Source organism: Stegodyphus dumicola, chromosome 5 (assembly GCF_044657685.1).
Source record: "Stegodyphus dumicola isolate Sdum_Otavi_A_Nest chromosome 5, ASM4465768v1".
NCBI lineage: Eukaryota > Metazoa > Arthropoda > Arachnida > Araneae > Eresidae > Stegodyphus > Stegodyphus dumicola.
Genome location: NC_140772.1, coordinates 83,026,946 through 83,045,478, shown reverse-complemented (window position 1 = coordinate 83,045,478; position 18,533 = coordinate 83,026,946). Strand labels below are relative to the sequence as shown.

At 32.5% G+C, this 18,533-nt stretch overlaps 1 protein-coding gene across 3 annotated transcripts in view; it reads left to right on the top strand.

Moving 5' to 3' along the window:
- The window catches only part of LOC118189551 (photoreceptor-specific nuclear receptor-like), a 125,515-nt gene that overhangs the window by 41,294 nt on the left and 65,688 nt on the right, over positions 1–18,533 (top strand). For all 3 annotated transcript variants that reach the window (XM_035360172.2, XM_085816810.1, XM_085816811.1), the window contains one exon: positions 15,224–15,468. In XM_035360172.2, coding sequence (XP_035216063.1) covers positions 15,228–15,468 — 241 coding nt within the window. In that variant the 5' untranslated portion in view covers positions 15,224–15,227. The remainder of the gene's footprint in view (positions 1–15,223; positions 15,469–18,533) is intronic.

The window sequence follows — 18,533 nt, the reverse complement described above, 5'->3', positions numbered from 1 at the left end:
AAGTTGTATATATATTTTGAGATTTGGTACTAATATTAAACGAAATTAAATAATAAATAAATCATGTTTAATAAATATTAAAATAGGGTGTATAAATTATTTTATCGCTTTATTTTACAACGTAACGTAATCTTAACGCAACAATGAGCAGAAAAATTAGCAAAATAAATCAACTTATGAAATTAATCAAAAATTCACTATATGCAATGTTTAGGATAACAGCATTTTTACTGATTCTTAAACATTAATAAACACTGGCGGGCAAGCCCGCTAGATGAGCGAGCTGCGGCCAATGGAAAATTTATGAATTCTATGTACTCCTGAAAAGAAAATATATAAAAACACTTCGATATGAATGAAATAAGCTCTATATATTTTAATAATAATAAACGGGCCGAATGGTTCCATAAAAAATTGTACTCTACATCTGTTTAGAAAAGACTCAGGGCAGTTTTAAAATTCCACCTCGTACGTGCTTCGACGCAGCACGCTGAAGAGCAATAAAGTTCTGCAAAAAAAGCAACGTTCAGGAGGCGAAAATTAGAGTTTTCAGAGTTTTTAATTAATATCTCGGCTGATTAAAATCGTACGAAGATGACAATTGTCGAAAACGCTTTCCATGAATTTTGAAATCTGGAAGTACCGCTTTCGAAATTCAACTCCCCGCCGTTTCGGACGAGATGATGCTAAAACAAAACAAAACAAAACAAAACAAAACAAAAAAAAAAAAAAAAAAAAAAAAAAAAAAAAAAAAAAAAAAAAAGACACACAAACGCGCGCAGATTTTTAATAGTATAGATTGATCAGTTGATTGCGTCCACGCCACACATGTTTTTTCCTTCCCCTTCTTTAATATAAGATTTTATGAATTCTAGCAGCTTTTAAAAATTGTTTCCATATTTTTTATTATCGTGCAGTTACAACAGTTGGAGAATTTTCATTCCCATTGCATCTGCGCAGTTTTAAAAAGGAAAGCCCGATCCTAAATACACTTATGTCCGAATTTACCAAAATATAATAATATATCATGAAATATCAAATTTATGTAATCTATTTTTGCAGGGAACGTGTGGAAAACAGGTGTAATCAGCCGAATTCCGTTTTATTAAATTCCGTTTTATTAAAGGGAATTTGATATGCAAGTCAAGGTGTTACGTTATCTGATGGTGAACCAAGCGCTTTGAGAAAAGTTAAATCTGTAATACAGTGTTTGATTTCAATCTGTAAAGCTTCGCGGTCCTTAAGATGGTTTTTTAGGGCTTCGAAACATCATTTAAATGAATCTGCGAATTAGTGAGTCTTCAGCCAGAGAAACATTTAAGAAGCAGTAAGATGTGTAAATATTTCAAGATAAACAGTCTTTGCACCATAGAAACAATTTCATTACTATGGAATTATTCTAAGGAAGTCTGAACAATGTCGCAAGCAAATACAACTGCTTCTCAAGATCTACATTTAGCAATAACTGCCCGTCGTAGCAGGAAATCTACTGTTCGGCAGTGAAGTTCAGACCTTGCGATCGCCACTGAAACTTGTATTACGAAAGCTGAATACAGATGAAAAAGCCTTTTATGCCAAAAATCCAAGGATATGTGTTTCGCTATTATCATAAAAAAGAGGGATCGCTTTAATTGGTAAAATGAACATCAGAACTGGTCTTATGTTCTCTTTACGGATGAGCCGAGATTTTGCCCAGATTAAATGCCCATGACATTTACCTGAAACAATATTTAGCCTTTTTTGTTAGCCACCGAACATATTTTTCTTGGTTTGTGTAAAATTAATTTATTTTCAGCAGTGTATATTTCTTTACTGCTTTCTATTTCATCGGTTTGAGAAAATAGCTCTTTTGTTTCTTTGTTTGTTTGTTTTCTCTAAGAATCATACAATAAAGGCCCAAACTGAAGTTTGATTGAAGAACACAAGAAGTATAATTAAACCGGGAGACTTGAAGAACACAAGAAGTATAATTAAACCGGGAGACTTGAAGAACACAAGAAGTATAATTAAACTGGGAGTTTTAATATATTGTTACGTGCATACAGGTTCATAATGGGCTGAATGCAAACAGAAAGGATAATAGCTTGATGAAATTTATTCTTTCCAAAAATATTTTACAGTTCTGGAACTTTTCACCCAAAAGTTCTTGCACAGCTCTCCTCATTGTTACAGAACACGATAAGTATATCTCAAACTACTAAGAAAGTTGAACAAAAGGTAGTAAAAAGGCCTCAGAAAGCCGATGTTTGCGCAATGAGCTTTCAATACTCTCAATACTCTGAGCTAAACTCTAAACTGAATTATGAACTAAACTAAATTGATGCTTTCTCCGATGTTGTATAGTTCTCCTCGTCCACTGAGAAATTTCCACTATCCTTCAATTTCTCGAATTGCTGGACTGGATACAGCTATAGTTACGCAAAGATCGGACTCAAATGTCGTCAAATAATCCTCAAGTTTGGCGACTTTTGGCGATTTCTGGCAAAATCTGGCATTGAAAATTTATCGTCAAGTCATTGCCAACTTGACGCTATATCGCCAAATAGGCGAGATAGCCGATTACCTTAATGTTGAGTCATGAAGCTGAATATATGAAAAATGCACTCCTCATGTTAAAGCCACCTTCATACTCAAAATCGAATTTCTTCATTGTCCTGGGTTCATTGTGCTACCAGAGCCTTAGACATTCTGATTTCCAGTCTAAACTAAGTTCTTTGCAAAAACATCCCAGCTTCTAAGAAGTGTTTTAACTACTCCCGAGAAGTAATAAAATATAATGTAAAAAATATATGAAATGAAATAAGTAATTATCATCTGGCAAAAACTACATTGAAAGTAAAGTCTTATCTCCCCGATCAAAAAATGTTAACAAAAATTAGATTGCCATAGTAAGAACAACATTTAATATGAATAAAACAGCAAATTCTCCGTTTATGAAGAAAAGTATGCTATTTTGACATTGTATTTTTTAAGTCAATATTTTTAGTCAGAGAAGCCATTTGTCTCTAAAATTCGATTTTTTTTAATTTAAAAAAAAAAAAAAGAGTTTTCATGGCAACATTTAAGATTTTGTTAAATTTTACAATGTATTAATACCTAATAACAATCCAAACTGCTAGAAAAGTAATCCGTTTTTATTTATTATTCCTTTAACAGATTTAAATGGAAAAAGATAAATCAACGATTTTATCAGAAAAATAACCGAAATGAAATTTTGATCCTGAATCGGCAGTATTAGAGTTGTTTATTATATTGTCTTTGTATTATAAGGACTAACGATAAATTAGTTAGTGAAATTTTCGAGGAAATTTAATCAAGAAAATCGAACATCAACTAATATCAGAAACAAAAGGGAAGAAATATTTTTATTTATGGCGGGCACCAGCCATTTTACGTTTTCGCCACTACTAAGGCTAGAAGTGGTAGTCATTTTATCATGAAAGCACCTAAAAGGCTGCCACCGTTACATCCTGTGAGGGGACAGAAAATCTACAGCCATGCTTTCTCCGGGATTCAAACCATTATACCAGCAGGAAAGAAACATAATCATTAGAATTCAGTAAAGTATCATTTCCGCCTCAGAGTTTGAGGAATAATAATTACATTCCATACTTTAATTCGTCATTTAAAAGTCATATAACGCTTGCGAAGAAAATGCCTCAGTTTACGCGTAATCGGTTTCATTTACCATCGAAACGTGGAGCTGGATACCTGATTCCGAGGTCGCTTTGAATAATTAATGAACCGATATGCCCGCTGATTATTTCACAATTTCGAGTTATGAAGATATTGATTAGGAGCAGTTAAGTGTTACACATCGCGTGAGCAGATATTGTTATTGTGTACGATTATACAGAACATTATTCATCACTAAGAAGCAACAAAATGCGTGATCATAAGTACGACACGCCATGTAAATGAAGAATCTTTTGTTACTTTTATTTTTGTGTGAATGAACTCATTGTTAGCATTCTGGTTAACTTTTACTTCATATTGTCATAAATTTTAGTTGACTTGTTTCACAGTCATTGTGAATGCTGGATTTAACATTCGGTCTATGCATGATTGCTGTTTCCACCGAAGTCATTTCCCGTTCTTCTTACTTTCCATTAATGCATTGTGGGAAAGTAAGTCATTTATATTATTTTGTGTTGATGTTTAGAAGAAAAATGAAGCAAGTTTTTCTTTTTTATTTCTTGTGTTTCATATAATCTAAATTTCTCCCGAAATCATTTGGTTTTCAACTTTTAGTATTTAACGTAATGCTTTTCAGTCGAAAATTTAAGTTTTAAATATTATTAAAAGTAATTCAAACTACATAATTGTGCGGATAATTCTTTGCTTGATGTATTATATCTAGAAGGATTCTAGGAAACACATAATATAAAATCCGCTTGCTTTGTTCAATTTCTTGCTTTATTCAATCATTTTTTCTTGGCATTCAGTTTACTAAATCTTAGATTTTTTGTTCTTGAGCTAGATATCTATAGTATAATGCAAAATAATTAGATAATTTGTAATTCTCATTCTAAGACACACAACATTATGATTTTGATTTCTGAAAATATATTAAAGTTGAAGGATAAATCAGTAAAATGTGCGAAAGGGGAAAAAGAAAAGTATTGGTATCAAACTTCAATGACTTTAAACCATCATTAGTTCGATCTTTTACAAACAAAACTAAATAACGGTCCAACTTCTAAAGAAGCCTTCTCAATAAGAAAAATTCATATAACCATAAAGTGGCAACTATTTTAAAAGAAAAGGACAATGCTAAATAAAAAAAGATAAGGAAAAGTTCATATAAAAATAACCTAAGAATAAAACAACTTTATGAAAATTTTTTCAGAAGCTATAACAGCTTTTATCGGTACCTAATAATAACCCATATTTTATTTCCTTTCCTCCTCTACAAATAAATTCGTTTTTAATTTCATCAGGTTTTATCTTTGTCAAGAAACTGAAGAAGTCGTCAGTACCCTCACCGGGATTCAAATTCCTGTCCTCCAGATTACGCGGCGGATGTGCTTTCAATTACACCAAGAAGGCAAGCGGAAAAAAATATCTTACGTACTTCCCCTTTTAAAGGGTGACTGATGATGAGACGATCAAATCGCCGAATCTTAGTGGTAATGAATGATCGTCCATTACCTTTTATCTCGGACACCACTTTTAGAATTCATTCAAAATTTTTTGAAAGAGGAAACTGAAAAAGTCTGCAGTGCCCTGCCCGGGATTCGAACATCGGACATCCCGCTTACGAATCGGATGGGCTTTTGTTACACCACGAAAGCACCCTGAAAAGAGGCGAAAAAAATACCTTACATAATGAATAAAGAATGTATGCTTTAATGATTTTCCAAAAATGACGATTGTAGCTATGCAGAGAAATATGCCTTAAGTTTAATTTTCCAAATCGAAGCTTTGTTACAAAAACATTTGAAACGTTGAAAAAGTTCTTGAGGATAACATTTTATGAAAAACCAAGAATTTTTAACAGGTTAAAGTATAACGTATTTCTCCCGCCTTCTTAGCATGCTTTCGTGGTGTAATGGTCAGCACGCTCGGTGCGTATTCGAGAGGTCCGTGATTCGAGTCCCGACGAGTGCTTGCTCATTTTTCAAATCTCCTGCTTCCAAAGAACCTAATGTCTCTACAAAAGGTATTTAAGTAAGGCAAAAAATGCACTGAAGATGAACTATGCTTTGGTAGGCCTTTCGTTAATGAGCAACATATACCGATCAAGTCAGAAATTTGGTGCTTAGCGATGGTCATTACTATTACATTGAGTTATTATATTACTGAACAAATTTCTATATCATTTGAATCCAATCAAGCAAATTTAAAAGATGATTTGGATTAGCGGCTCAAAGCTTCTTCAGTTGTTGCAAAAGTGTTGAGAATTTTTGCAGAAATAATACGGTATTCAACTGCTCTAATACATGTTTTCTCCAGGCAAGTTCTTAAAACGTATTATTTGCGATGAAATATGGATCAATGCCTTTGAGTAACAGATCTGTTGATGTCGCTCGAAAAGTAAAACAAATCCAAAAGCTTTCAAAGTAAAGTCTCTAAAAAATTAAGGTAATATTTTAATTGTTTTCTTTGACTGTTGTTTTACATCTTGAATTTCTACTAACATATCAGACTATGTATTACCAGAGATTATTATTTGAATGCTTTGCAGCGTTCATATGAAGCAATTTGTATCAATTGACCTAAATCACTGTGAGAATATTTTGGACAACGAAAATGCACTTGCTCACAATGTTGCTCTTGTCTCTACAAGCTTGCTATTCACCTAATATGACACTATATAAGACCTTATTTCCGTTGTTAAAATTATCGCTTTGAGTCTATTTATAAAGGTAAAGAAAATTCTGTGAGAGCCTTAAAGGAGTTTCAATGATTTTATAACATGTTTTGAAGGTTAGAAAAATGTTGGCCTAAACGCACTGCAGTCGAAGTGGATTACTTTGAATGCGCTGTGATAATTATTGACCGATAAGTTGAAATCATATGCTGTTCCTGATATATTTCGATCACAGTAGTATTATAAAATAAAGTTTTTTCTCTATATATAATATATTAAGAATTTAATGAAAAAATTTGGGAGATCAATTACAAGTTTTTAAATGATTTTAACTGGGTTTCTAACTGGACTTACTGCTTTAAGCCCCTTCTTCAATTTTTAATCAGTCTTAAGAGTTATTATTTGATTGCATCATACATAAACAACGAAAATAAGCTTTTTTATGAATTTTAGTAGCATAAAATGTATTATTTATCATGTAACTAATGCATACAACTTCAGATTAATAGTGTGTCATCGTAGAACAGTTTGCTTGGTACTGGAATTCAAATTGAAAATATGAGGAAGAATAAAAATTCCTTTTGTTGTTTTTAACTTCCACAAAATATCTTCAGAGCATATTTGATTCTTGACGGTTCCTCGCTTCTTTACTAGAAGGTTTTACCGTTAAATTGTATACAAATATAGCCTTTCTGCTACTCAGTTTATAAAAACTCTTTGTCTAAAAATTAAGCTAGATGTGTGAGGAATCTTTCATAGATTTTCTGCCATTCGGTACAATATTCACAGTAAAACATTTATTCATTATAAGAAAAATAATATATTAAGCTTACAAATTAGCCTCAAATAATTGAGGATAGATTAATGTTACTACTATGAGGATAGATTAATATACTTTCAAATATTTTTGTACAATAGATGACTGAGCGCCGTCTGAGATAACCACTGACCTGACTTTGTTGTAAAAGTCTTACAGTGCTAATAGTCATCCTGGCAGAAGGGAATATTTCCTCCGTATAAAAATATAAATATAAATATTACATGGGCATACAAGGCCTGTGTATAAGCATAGATACAGGGGTTGGACAAAAATATGGAAACACCTTTAAAAAAACATGTTTCTTTGCTTAATATGGTGTAGGAAACCCGTTGGCATCCAAAACAGCTTGCAGTCTTCTCGGAATGGATAAATAAAGTTCCTGTATGTTTGCCAAGGGAATATTATACCATTCTTCCTGCAAAACGGTGGCAAGTTCAGATAACGATGTTGGCGGTGGATAACGAGAACGCACTTTCCGTTCCAATGTAGACCACAAAGGTTCGATAATATTCAGGTCTGGTGACTGTGGTGGCCAGGGGAGATGGGACAACTCATCCTCGTGCTCAGAAAACCAGTCCTGGACAATGTGAGCTGTGTGAACAGGGGCTTTGTCGTCTTGGAAGACACCATCACCATCGGGGAACAAAGTTTGTACCATGGGATGAACTTGATCGGCCAAAATGTTCATATAAGTTTTGGCAGTCATGTGCCCTGACACAGTTATCATGGGGCTAGCAGAGAACGACGATATGGCTGCCCAAACCATAACAGAACCCCCGCCATGTTTCACTCTTGGCAACAAGCAGTCTTTATTATAGGCTTGAGATGGCGTTCTCCAGACGTAAACTCGGCCAGAAGTGGGAAACAATGTGAAAGAAGACTCGTCAGACCATATTACTCGCTTCCACTGCTCTATAGTCCAAGCTTTATGATTTAAACATCACCTTTTCCTGTTACGGGCATTAGCATCACTGATGAGTGGCTTCTAAATTGCAGCACGACCAGCAATTCCCTGTTTATGAAGCTCCCTTCTAATTGTTTTGGTACTCACAGGGTTCGGTAACACAACATTCATTTAAGCAGTAACTTTTGCAGCTGTGGTATTCTTATTTTTCGTCACAATTACCCTTAATGATCGTCTGTCACGATCATTCAGGACACACTTTCGTCCGCGCTGTGATTTAGCAGATGATGTTTTTCCGCTTTTCAAATATGCGGAATAAATCTTTGATACAGTACCTCTTGAAACACTAAACACCTCGGCTACCTTGCTTACGGAAGCACCTACCGTACGTGCTCCAACAATTTGCCCACGTTCGAAATCTGTTAACTCCTCGGACATAATGCAATGACAACCTCACATAACAGTACTCCGACAAAACAACTGAACTGTTTAGCACATTTACGAAGTTGTATAGGTGGCGTCAGTAGTCAAAAACGCCAGCGCCACTTACATATTTCATTAAAATCAATCTTTCTTTTCAAACATGTATTTCACAAGGTGTTTCCATATTTTTGTCCATCCACTGTATATCAATACTATGATTGTCGCAAGTCAAAGTGAATAAGAATTGATTTTCACAATCGAAATGAATTCAAAATGTATCAGATTGTAGGTATAAGAACGAATTACAGTGATATTTATGGCTATGATAATAAATAAAAGTTTATGTTTTGATCAAGTTTATGTTTTATTCTATTTACTGAGAAAGTTATACAATTAGTTGACATATTCTATGCAAACACACATACACACAACCTTATTGCTCAATATCTACCTCAAAGGAAAAACTATTTCTTCTGAAGTCTTTGGCGCCCTTTATAAACAATTATAAATAAACGCCCTTAATAAACAGTATTGTAATTGCATGCATCATTCAAGATCCTCTTGCTGTCAAATCGTCAGCATACACATGAGAATTAAACTTTTCTAACTTTTGAAGCAATAAAAAGTTTATAAGTACTTCTCCCGTCTTCTTAGCTGCCTTCGTGGAGTAGTGGTCAGCACACTCGGCGCGTAATCAAGAAGCGCGTTCAAGTCCCGCAGAGGGCACTGTTCATTTTTCCCATCTCCTGCTTCGAAATAATCTAATGTCTCTGCAGTAGCGCCTGAACTAAAAACGGTAATTGGATGATGATTCTTCACCACCAGGGTTTGGCGGGCGGGTCAACTAATCCCCAGTTGCCCTTTAAAAGGGGGAATATATGAGGTATTTCTCCCCCCTACTTAACATGCCTTCGTGGTGTAGTGATTAGCACTTGCGGCGCGTAATCAAGAGGTCCATGGTTCGAGTCCAGGCGAGGGCACTGCTCATTTTTCATATCTCCTGCTTCGAAATAACCTAAAAATTACGAAGTAAATCTCAAACACTTATTTCCTCGAAAAAATTCCAGAAAGAATTAAGCATGATTTAATTGGCAATAATAAATGAATGCGTTATCTTTGTTGTTGCGAAGCTAAGTTTCTCTAGATTGGCAACAAATCCACTAGTCTCCTGTTTCAAATGTAAACATCAATGGCCGCCATTAAAAATAGGCTTAGCGGCAATTAAACAACTTTACAAGTTCAGTTCTGCTTAACAAGGTTGACCTTGAAAGACTACTATCGGACAGGAAAATAGTTTCCTTCGACATCTCGAATGCAATTTTTCGAAGAATCTTTGCTTCCAGGAGTTTTACATTGGTAGGTCCCGCGATACTTCTTTTTTTTCTAACTGGCTAATATTAGTCAAACTCAGAGCCCAACGGAACGTTTTGCCTTCGTCATAAAACACTGCAGCTAAAAGCCTGTCGTTTAAACTAGGTTTGGGAAATTGCGCTTTTATGAAAAATTGCCCATTGCGTTTCGTGTCGGTAAGCTTAAAAATGTCGGTACGTAAAACTAGGCTTCTTTGTATGACCAACTAGCCTGTGGAAAACCTAATGTGGAAAAACTGAATTTCTTTCTGTGTTACTAAAATGTAGAGCAGAAATTCTGTCTCTTAAACATTTGGATGTAAGAGAAAAGCTAGTATAGTCAACGGTTTTTAAAAGACCTAGAATTTCATCAGGGTATAAAAATAGGCAATAGATGCAAGCAAACGTTTGTAGGAAAATTTAGATTTCGTTACTCGCCACACTAGACATTTCTTAGTTTCTTAGAACCGTGAGATTGCCTTAATATTTTAATATTTTTCCCCCAAAATATTATTTCCCTCACTTATATCCAAAAGTTTCTTATACTAGAGTTTTTGCAACTAGGAGGTTTTACTTTGATATTTATGCATGTTTAAATTGTTGAGTGTGATTTGTTATAATCCATAACAATGAAGATAAATCCTAATTAAGGAAGTAGGCATTCATGCTGGAATTCATGACTAAAGTTTTTAAGTGCAGAAGAAATTTATTCAAGAAATTCGGTTATAAGAGTAGCACCTGAAATAATAATTCTAAGCTTTAATGTGATATTCATTCTATTTAATGTATTTAACTCTAATAAATTTAGTGTCATGAGTATTTTAAAAATATTAACTTGTGCTTCAGTTTATACTGAAATTATTACCATAACTGCTTATGAAGTGACTCACATATGAATTCTTGTAATGTTCTGTATGAAGTATCTAAAAATTGAAAAATCGCATAACTGCCTTTCAAACTTCTGAGAGGTGGGAATAGATTATGGAAGGTTATTATAAGTTAGATTATTAAGTTAGAAAATCACATCAGTGATCTTGGTTCTGCATATAAAAAGAAAAAGAAAAAAGAAAAAGGAATTGATCTCAAATATTTTAGACCAACGATTATAGATTTTTTTCTTTTTCCCAATGGTATGACCATTTAGAAAACGCAAAAACTGATACCCTAATCACTGAGATAGATATCAATTTTCAGGAAACTTTGGAAAACATTTGTGCTCTTTTTCACCCTAATATATCAAGCAAAATTATCAATTCTAAAGCAAATTTAAAAATAATCGTAAAAGTAATGTGATTATTTTGCTTATGCACGAAAACATTACTCTAGACTAGAACGATTATGAAGTATATATGGTAAAACCTTTAATTTAGTTGATGAAATCAATTTATGAGTATTCCTTTCTGTGCCTTTTTTTTTTTTTTTTTTTTTTGTTTCCTTTTTTATGTTGAAGTTCTGAAACCTATAATATGATTTTTCATTCAGGATCTTATTAATTTCATGAGTATTTCCCTAATGCTACCTTATAACCATCTTCCCTAATGCAACCTTATAACCATCTTCCCTAATGCAACCTTATAACCATCTAATCTTGATAATGAAACAGGAATCCGTAATCACCATATAAAAATCCATAATCATCAAAACTATATAAAAATACAACTTTTGCAAGTGTCATAAATTTAACTATGTGACATAGTGGAAAACAGTTATCATTTTACTCTTTGCATACATCTTTCAGAACTGGTGACAGTGTCGGTATGCAAACGGTGCAGCCGCAATGACGGAAAAATGTTTAGATTGAGGTAGACACAGGATGGCAGAATATTGGGAGCCATAGACATTTTACCGGGTGACAAAAGACCTAGCTCCGGCCCTAATGATATATTGATTGTATCTACTGCACATATAAAACATTAAGCATATAGTAATTATAAATCGTTATAGCAATTTTGAAAAATGAATAGTTATATAGATCGAAAGCAGATTAGGGAAAATCATTATGTACCTAATTATTCATTGTACATAAGATAACTGATATAAGATTTCTTAATGTACGGCATAGGGTACATAGCGACAAGAACTTAAAAATTATTTGAAAGTGACACCTATGATCAAAAAGTCCATGAAGAGTTAATCATGTAAGCAAATCGTATAGTACTTAAATTTTAGCTATAAATAGATTTTAGTGTACTTTCTATAGAATGACATCCTGTTTCATGCATAGTTTCTATTACGATAAAAAATTAAAACAATTTTCGATATTCAGTACGATGTCAGGTTTTGAGCAAAGAGTATTTGGGCAAAGAAACTCCAGGTCCTTTGATCAGAAACAGATTCTATCAAGCAATAAGTAGCTTTATTTGCCAGAATCCTCACCCTCTTCTGTTCTCTTTCGACTGTTATAGTTTTAAAACATTTCAAGATCTCCAAACACAACCTGAAAGTGAGTTTGTGGTAGATATCAAAAGTAGCATGATTAGAATCCTTCCAGAAATGACATGAGCTCAATATATCAAGCAATATATCAATATATCAAGCAAAATGCATATGTTCCATATGAGCAAGTGCATATGTTCCAAGAGATATTCATTACTTAAAAAGTTACTAAGTAATAATATTTCAGATTTCAAGCAAAAGTTCTCTATAAGCATTTCCCGCAAGCATTTTGAAATGAGAATATTAAATACTGGCACATTAAAACATCTAAGTCACTGAAGCTATCTAAAATCCTACTTTACAAGTAATTTTCAATACTTCCGAATAATTCAAGGTTAGTGCCATTCTCCGTCATTCTAAAATTATTTTATCCTCACTGGAAAATGCAAGTGTTTCATTATTTTAAGACTGAGCTAATAATCTTTACAAATATTTTTTTTCATCGGTTCTGGCGACAAATTTCTTTAACTGGAAAGTAATGCAGTTTCAACGATGATACATAATACTATTTATGTTTAGTAGCTGCTCAAAAGCACTAGATGTAAAAAAAAATATTATTCAGTTTCAATATCTTATCAGAAAAATCAAGGTGAAAATAGGCGATGAAACTTGATAAGTACATGCATGTATTTCGTGTAGTCAAGTTTTTCTCATATATTTCGTGCAATGGTGTAGGGAATCACCTTGTGTCATATAACTGACTTGATAAAATGGCAAAGTCTCTAGACTAGAAAGCTTATTTTACATTTTTAAAGTTCATTTAGGTGCTTCAAATCTTTAAATCTGTGTGAAATTAGTTACTTTCGAAAAACATTTCTAATTATAGGCTGTACAAAACTGAATTTCAAGACCTTCTTCGCTGTTGAATTTCTTTGACAATGAAACGATGCCATTTATTCCTATTTTCCGCCCAACTTGGATGTGGTTAATGACTCTAACTGCCGTATCGAAACGTCCAGTTTCGAATCCCGGAGAAGGCATGGATCTTTTTAAACGTATAGTGTTTGTGTGGCAAAGGCGCCTTATAAATATGCGGCGAGCTGAGAGTCCTCTCGAGAGGCTGGAGAAAGGTAAAGAGGGGTGAGAGACTCTCGGATCCGTGCCCTCCCGGGGTCCCTCTCTTAGAAATAGGGGATGAAATGAGCTAACTTTGGATTGTCACCTATATGGTGCACAAAGCTCTAGCCAACGATAGGCACATGTGACTCCTTGTCAGGATGAATGTCATGGATTGTGATGATCATTGTCAGACTAGTGAAACTGGTAATAACAACAATCCAGTATGAATTTGAAGAAATCTTGAAAAAGTCTAAAATGGAATCAACTTGTTCCTCAGATATGAGAGGTCACCTTGGACTTAAAGAAACAGCCAAAACTTCGCAAATAGTCAAAATTTTTACAAACAGCTTAAACAAAGAGATCTTGTTTCAAGATGATTGTCTAATCAAGTTTTGCTATTCATCAGAAACAGATTTTGTTTTTATGAGTTCTGAAACGCAAAGCACCTTTACAGCTGCAAACGTGTTCATTTTGCCTACTGAGATGACTCGTGGTGATTTTGCCATCACCGTACGGAAAGTGAAGAAAAGGTGATACCATTAAGTTTCATCGTCATATTTTTCCGTGCATATTTTATAAATTATTAAACCAGTATATTTCTTTTCTAATAACTATATGTGCGGAACTTTACTCCTTTAAATGTTATATCCGGCGCTGTGTAAACAATAAAGAAGGTTCATCGCCCATCCTAGTCTTTCAATAAAACAATAGCGGACACAGAAGAAGATTTTATATAACCTTTTCATTAGTTCTTTAGTCTCATAGCTCGTGCAGTAACAAAAGTCTCCGTTTCTTCCAGGAATAACGGAACACAAAAGTTAAAGTGAAACTTACGGATTTAAAATTTGATATTCAAAAGATAAATTCCATTTGTAAGTTTTGGTTCAGGCCCTCGACTCGCGGGAGCAAACAGGGGTAATAAAAGCTGAAGTAGATTCAAGTAAATTTAGAAACTGGAAGAAGCATTGAACTAGCATTGAAACGGTCAGTAACTGCCGGAAGCTTACTCTAAGTGCATATAAGAAGTATTCTTCTTAACTAGTTTGTATCGTTATACAGGCCGACAAAAGTAGAAACGACAGTAAACGCAAAATTAAAGCCTATATCTTCATCTTAACTTTTGGACTAATTAACTGTAAGTTAAGACAGTTGATTGACCTTTCTTCATCTCTTTTGGGAAATATACTCCTTTACATCTTTATAAAAATATCTATAAATATTTTGTTCCAAAATTTATTATTTATTATCTTTTAATTATAAAAATGAAGCTAAAGTACTTTTTATTTTAGTTGTAACAAAACATTAATATGTTTGTTTCTGCATTTAGAAAACCTATTTTATACACATAGCCCATTTTGTGTATCAAACTAGCTACTCTTTGTTAATTTTCTTTAAAACTCATTTTTAAATTATGAACTATGACCGAAATCTTATTTGCTTATCAATATTTATTACTTGTCATGGTATAATCTTACTTTATATTTTACTATTTTAGGAAGTTTTACAGTTCTGAAGAGTTCAAAATATTTAAAGGAATTCCTAAGTAGTTTAATTTTGAACGAATAAAGCTTTTAAAGATCACTGGAAAGTACCGAAAGTTTTAGCGCTGCAGTTAAAATTACCCGAATTTAAATACCGAAATTTTTAGCTTTGCGAATTTAATTTAAATATTGCTTTTGTGCTAAGAAAATTGTCTAACCATACAATGTTTTTTAGCAATGTTCTTTATTTAAAAAAATTCGATGTAAATCATATGCATTTTAATTTGAAGCTCAAACCTTTTGGAAACCTTCTGAAGCTTTGAACCTTTTGAAGTTCTTTGGAAAATCATTTCCCTCCACTAGGGGTATATAAACACCAAGTTTACATGTACTACAATTAAGTTTTTATAACGTTTAAGACTGTCAAATTTTCTTTAGGGCAATGAATATGGCGCCAGACAAACCGGAAGTATTGTGCCGTGTTTGTGGAGACAAGGCCTCTGGTCGACACTATGGAGTTCCTAGCTGTGATGGGTGTCGAGGATTCTTCAAACGCAGTATACGTCGAAATTTAGAATACTCTTGCAAAGAACAAGGCCGCTGCGTAGTGGACGTTGCTCGTAGAAACCAGTGCCAGGCCTGTCGACTGAAAAAATGCCTCAGTGTCTGTATGCGGAAAGAAGGTAATTATTTTTATTCAAATGTTTCCTTCTCGATATATGTATTGTCATTAATCTTGTTTGCTGGTATATTGTTCTCAAATTTTAAACGCAAACGAAAGAAATTCGTTTCTTTAGATAATTTATTTTATATGTGCTTTGTTCTTTGCTTACAATCCAGCGGTTAAGATTCAGTTAAATATAATTATTAAGAACATTGAGTCCACAACATTTACAAAGCCTAAAAAAATGGATTATAGTTTCATTAAGTAATACCTAAAAATCGTTTATCTGATCTGTTTAATGCTTACTATTTATTCAGTTTTTTCTTCATGGTACCTTCGTTTATTTAATACTACGCTGTAATAATATTATTTAATTTCAATCATTATTTAAGTTATAAATATACTATTTTCATGTTGAATGTTGCATAAGCAATAACGCTTTATATATAAAAGTTTGAATTCAAATTTCACGTAAAAGCTATATAATCATGTCACATAAAAAAGCTCGAATTCAGAAAGCGAGTTTAACAGCATGGTAAAATATTTTTATCAGTGAAAATAAATATTATAAAAGTAAACTTGATAAACATATAACAGTTAAAACAGTCTGAGTATTTAATTATACTATTTGCCTTTAATTGCTAACCTTTAGAAGTTAACCTCTACTTGTTGAAGAGTAATCGTCTCTTAATACTTAGTGTGAAATCAAGATACAACTCAAAAGGTACAAATTAAAATAAAGCCTTTTTCCTTGTAATTTTAGTTCTTACACTTAAAGTAATATAAATCATGTTATTCAATTCCTTGTTGAAAGCTTTTCGCTGGAACTCTACAGTATCTTATATGGATCATAATTCTTGAAACTACAACACTAACTGGCAGAGCAGAAAAAGCGCAACATTCAGTACTTACCAACCATGACAACATCAAGCGTTCAATTATACTTGAGACTAAAGGGTCTCTCTTGGCAATTAGTAGCAGTATCTACTCAGAATGGCTTTAGAGGGCAACATCTACTCAGAGTCATTCATTTTAACTATAGTCGCTTGCCACAGAATTTGCTCAGAAGACTGAGCAAGCACATGAAAAAACAAGGCATAAAGGGAAGAATCAATCAAAAGCTAACTGTTATCAAAACTTAAAATCAAGTGTCACAAACGCATATGCAATTTATCTGACTTGACTTAATGTGTGAAATAATCAAAATTAAATACGCTGATATTATGTTGAAGTCCATGTTTTCTTAAAATAATCATATGCACTCCACTTGTAATAAAACTGTGTTATAAACCAAATCAAAGTCAAGTAAAAGTCATGTAAATTCGTAGCATAAATCCCGCAAAAATTTATATTAGTTTAACTTTAGAAGTTTAAAAATTTGTATTTCATTTTCTTACAATTTCTGAAATTATTTCTAAAATGAGATTTTGCCATTCTTGAATGATAAAAGCTCTGGTTTATAGATTAAAGGAGAAATAAATTTTCTAGTTTCTTACGAAGTTGTTCAATAGTGAAATAAAATGCTGAGATTAAGTTTTTTTAAGTTATAGTAAATTTAAAATGCAATCCCTAATGCAGCGCCTTACGAGAACAACACTTTAAAACGAACTTTTTTGCAATTGCTCAGTTTTGGCAGAGAAGCACTAAACTACGTGTTGCCCTCCAAGACATCCTAGTCATTCTTAACCCAACTCGACGCAACAATTTCCTTCCTCCTTTCATATCGCCGCCATATTCACTGTAAAAGGCTTTGCTGATATCTATACACGGTTACTTGTAATCTATGCTGGAACTTGTTTTAGAAGCTGTAAATAAAAATTTCAGAATATTAAAATATTAAAACGCCATGCTTTGTGATTTTGAGTATGATTTATATAAAACTGCAAAATCTGTCTCCTCATACATTTTTGCAAGTAAAGAAATATATTTTTCTTTTGTTTATAATTCTTAGTTATACTGCTTATAAATACGAGGCAATTTAGGATTTGAGAGCTGCAAAGTGGGGAATAAAAGACGAAAGCAAAATTGAAGTTCTCATTTATTTCAGATTTTGCTATATTTTATTGATTTAAATATGACACAAAGAGAATTTTATAATTCTTTTGCGTCATTTACTTTCAATATTATTTTATAATTAATAGGTATTTTTATTTTACGTTGATTAGAGTATTATTTTATGTGGATTAAGAAATAGTTTCCCGATTTAATTGTTATTGAACAGAAATGGGTTATGCGTTTTGATTTACTAGGGAAAATTTAATTTATTACTCTTTTACTTTAATATAAAAATAATATGATTCATATTATTATGTGTAATAAGATAAGAATAATAATATGAATAGTTTTAAAGAATTATTTAGTTATGAAGAGTTTTTATTACGTAAATAATAATTTTACTGTTTTACGTTAATTGAAAAAGAAATTAATAAATTAGTTATGTGTTTAGGTAAACAAAAAGAATTTCATTTTTAATTATATAAGCTTTTTTGAAACACATACAAAAAAAATTCCCTTACTTACACTACAGTAAAACTTACACTATAATAAAGTACCTTACTCACATTATATTAAAGTAAAACAGTAAGCATAATTTTACTGTTTTACTTTAATTGAAAAATAAATTAATTATGTGTTTAGGCAAATAAAAATAATTTCATTTTTAATTGTATAAGCTGTTCTGAAACAGATAAAAAATTCCCTGACTTACACTGTAGTAAGTACGTATTTTGATTAACCAAAAAAGACTACCCAACTAAACAAATTTTTAGATTATCCAAGAAACTGTCATTACAGTAATCCATACAGTTCGTGTTATGTAAAAAATCACATCTACAATTACGAAATAATTTAAAACGCTATACAATAGAATGCAACATGTAATAGAATGCATATATCATATTTGCAGCTCAAAATATGAGACCGAAAATTTTATAAGTTGTGGACCTTGCGAAAAATTAAACAGTCCCCATAGACAAAATATAAAAATTAATACGAGGAAGCAAAAAACTTAGATACAATTTTAAAGCTAACGAATAAAACTGTAAGAATTTCTTATAAATATGTGAAACAAATTTAAGTTAACCT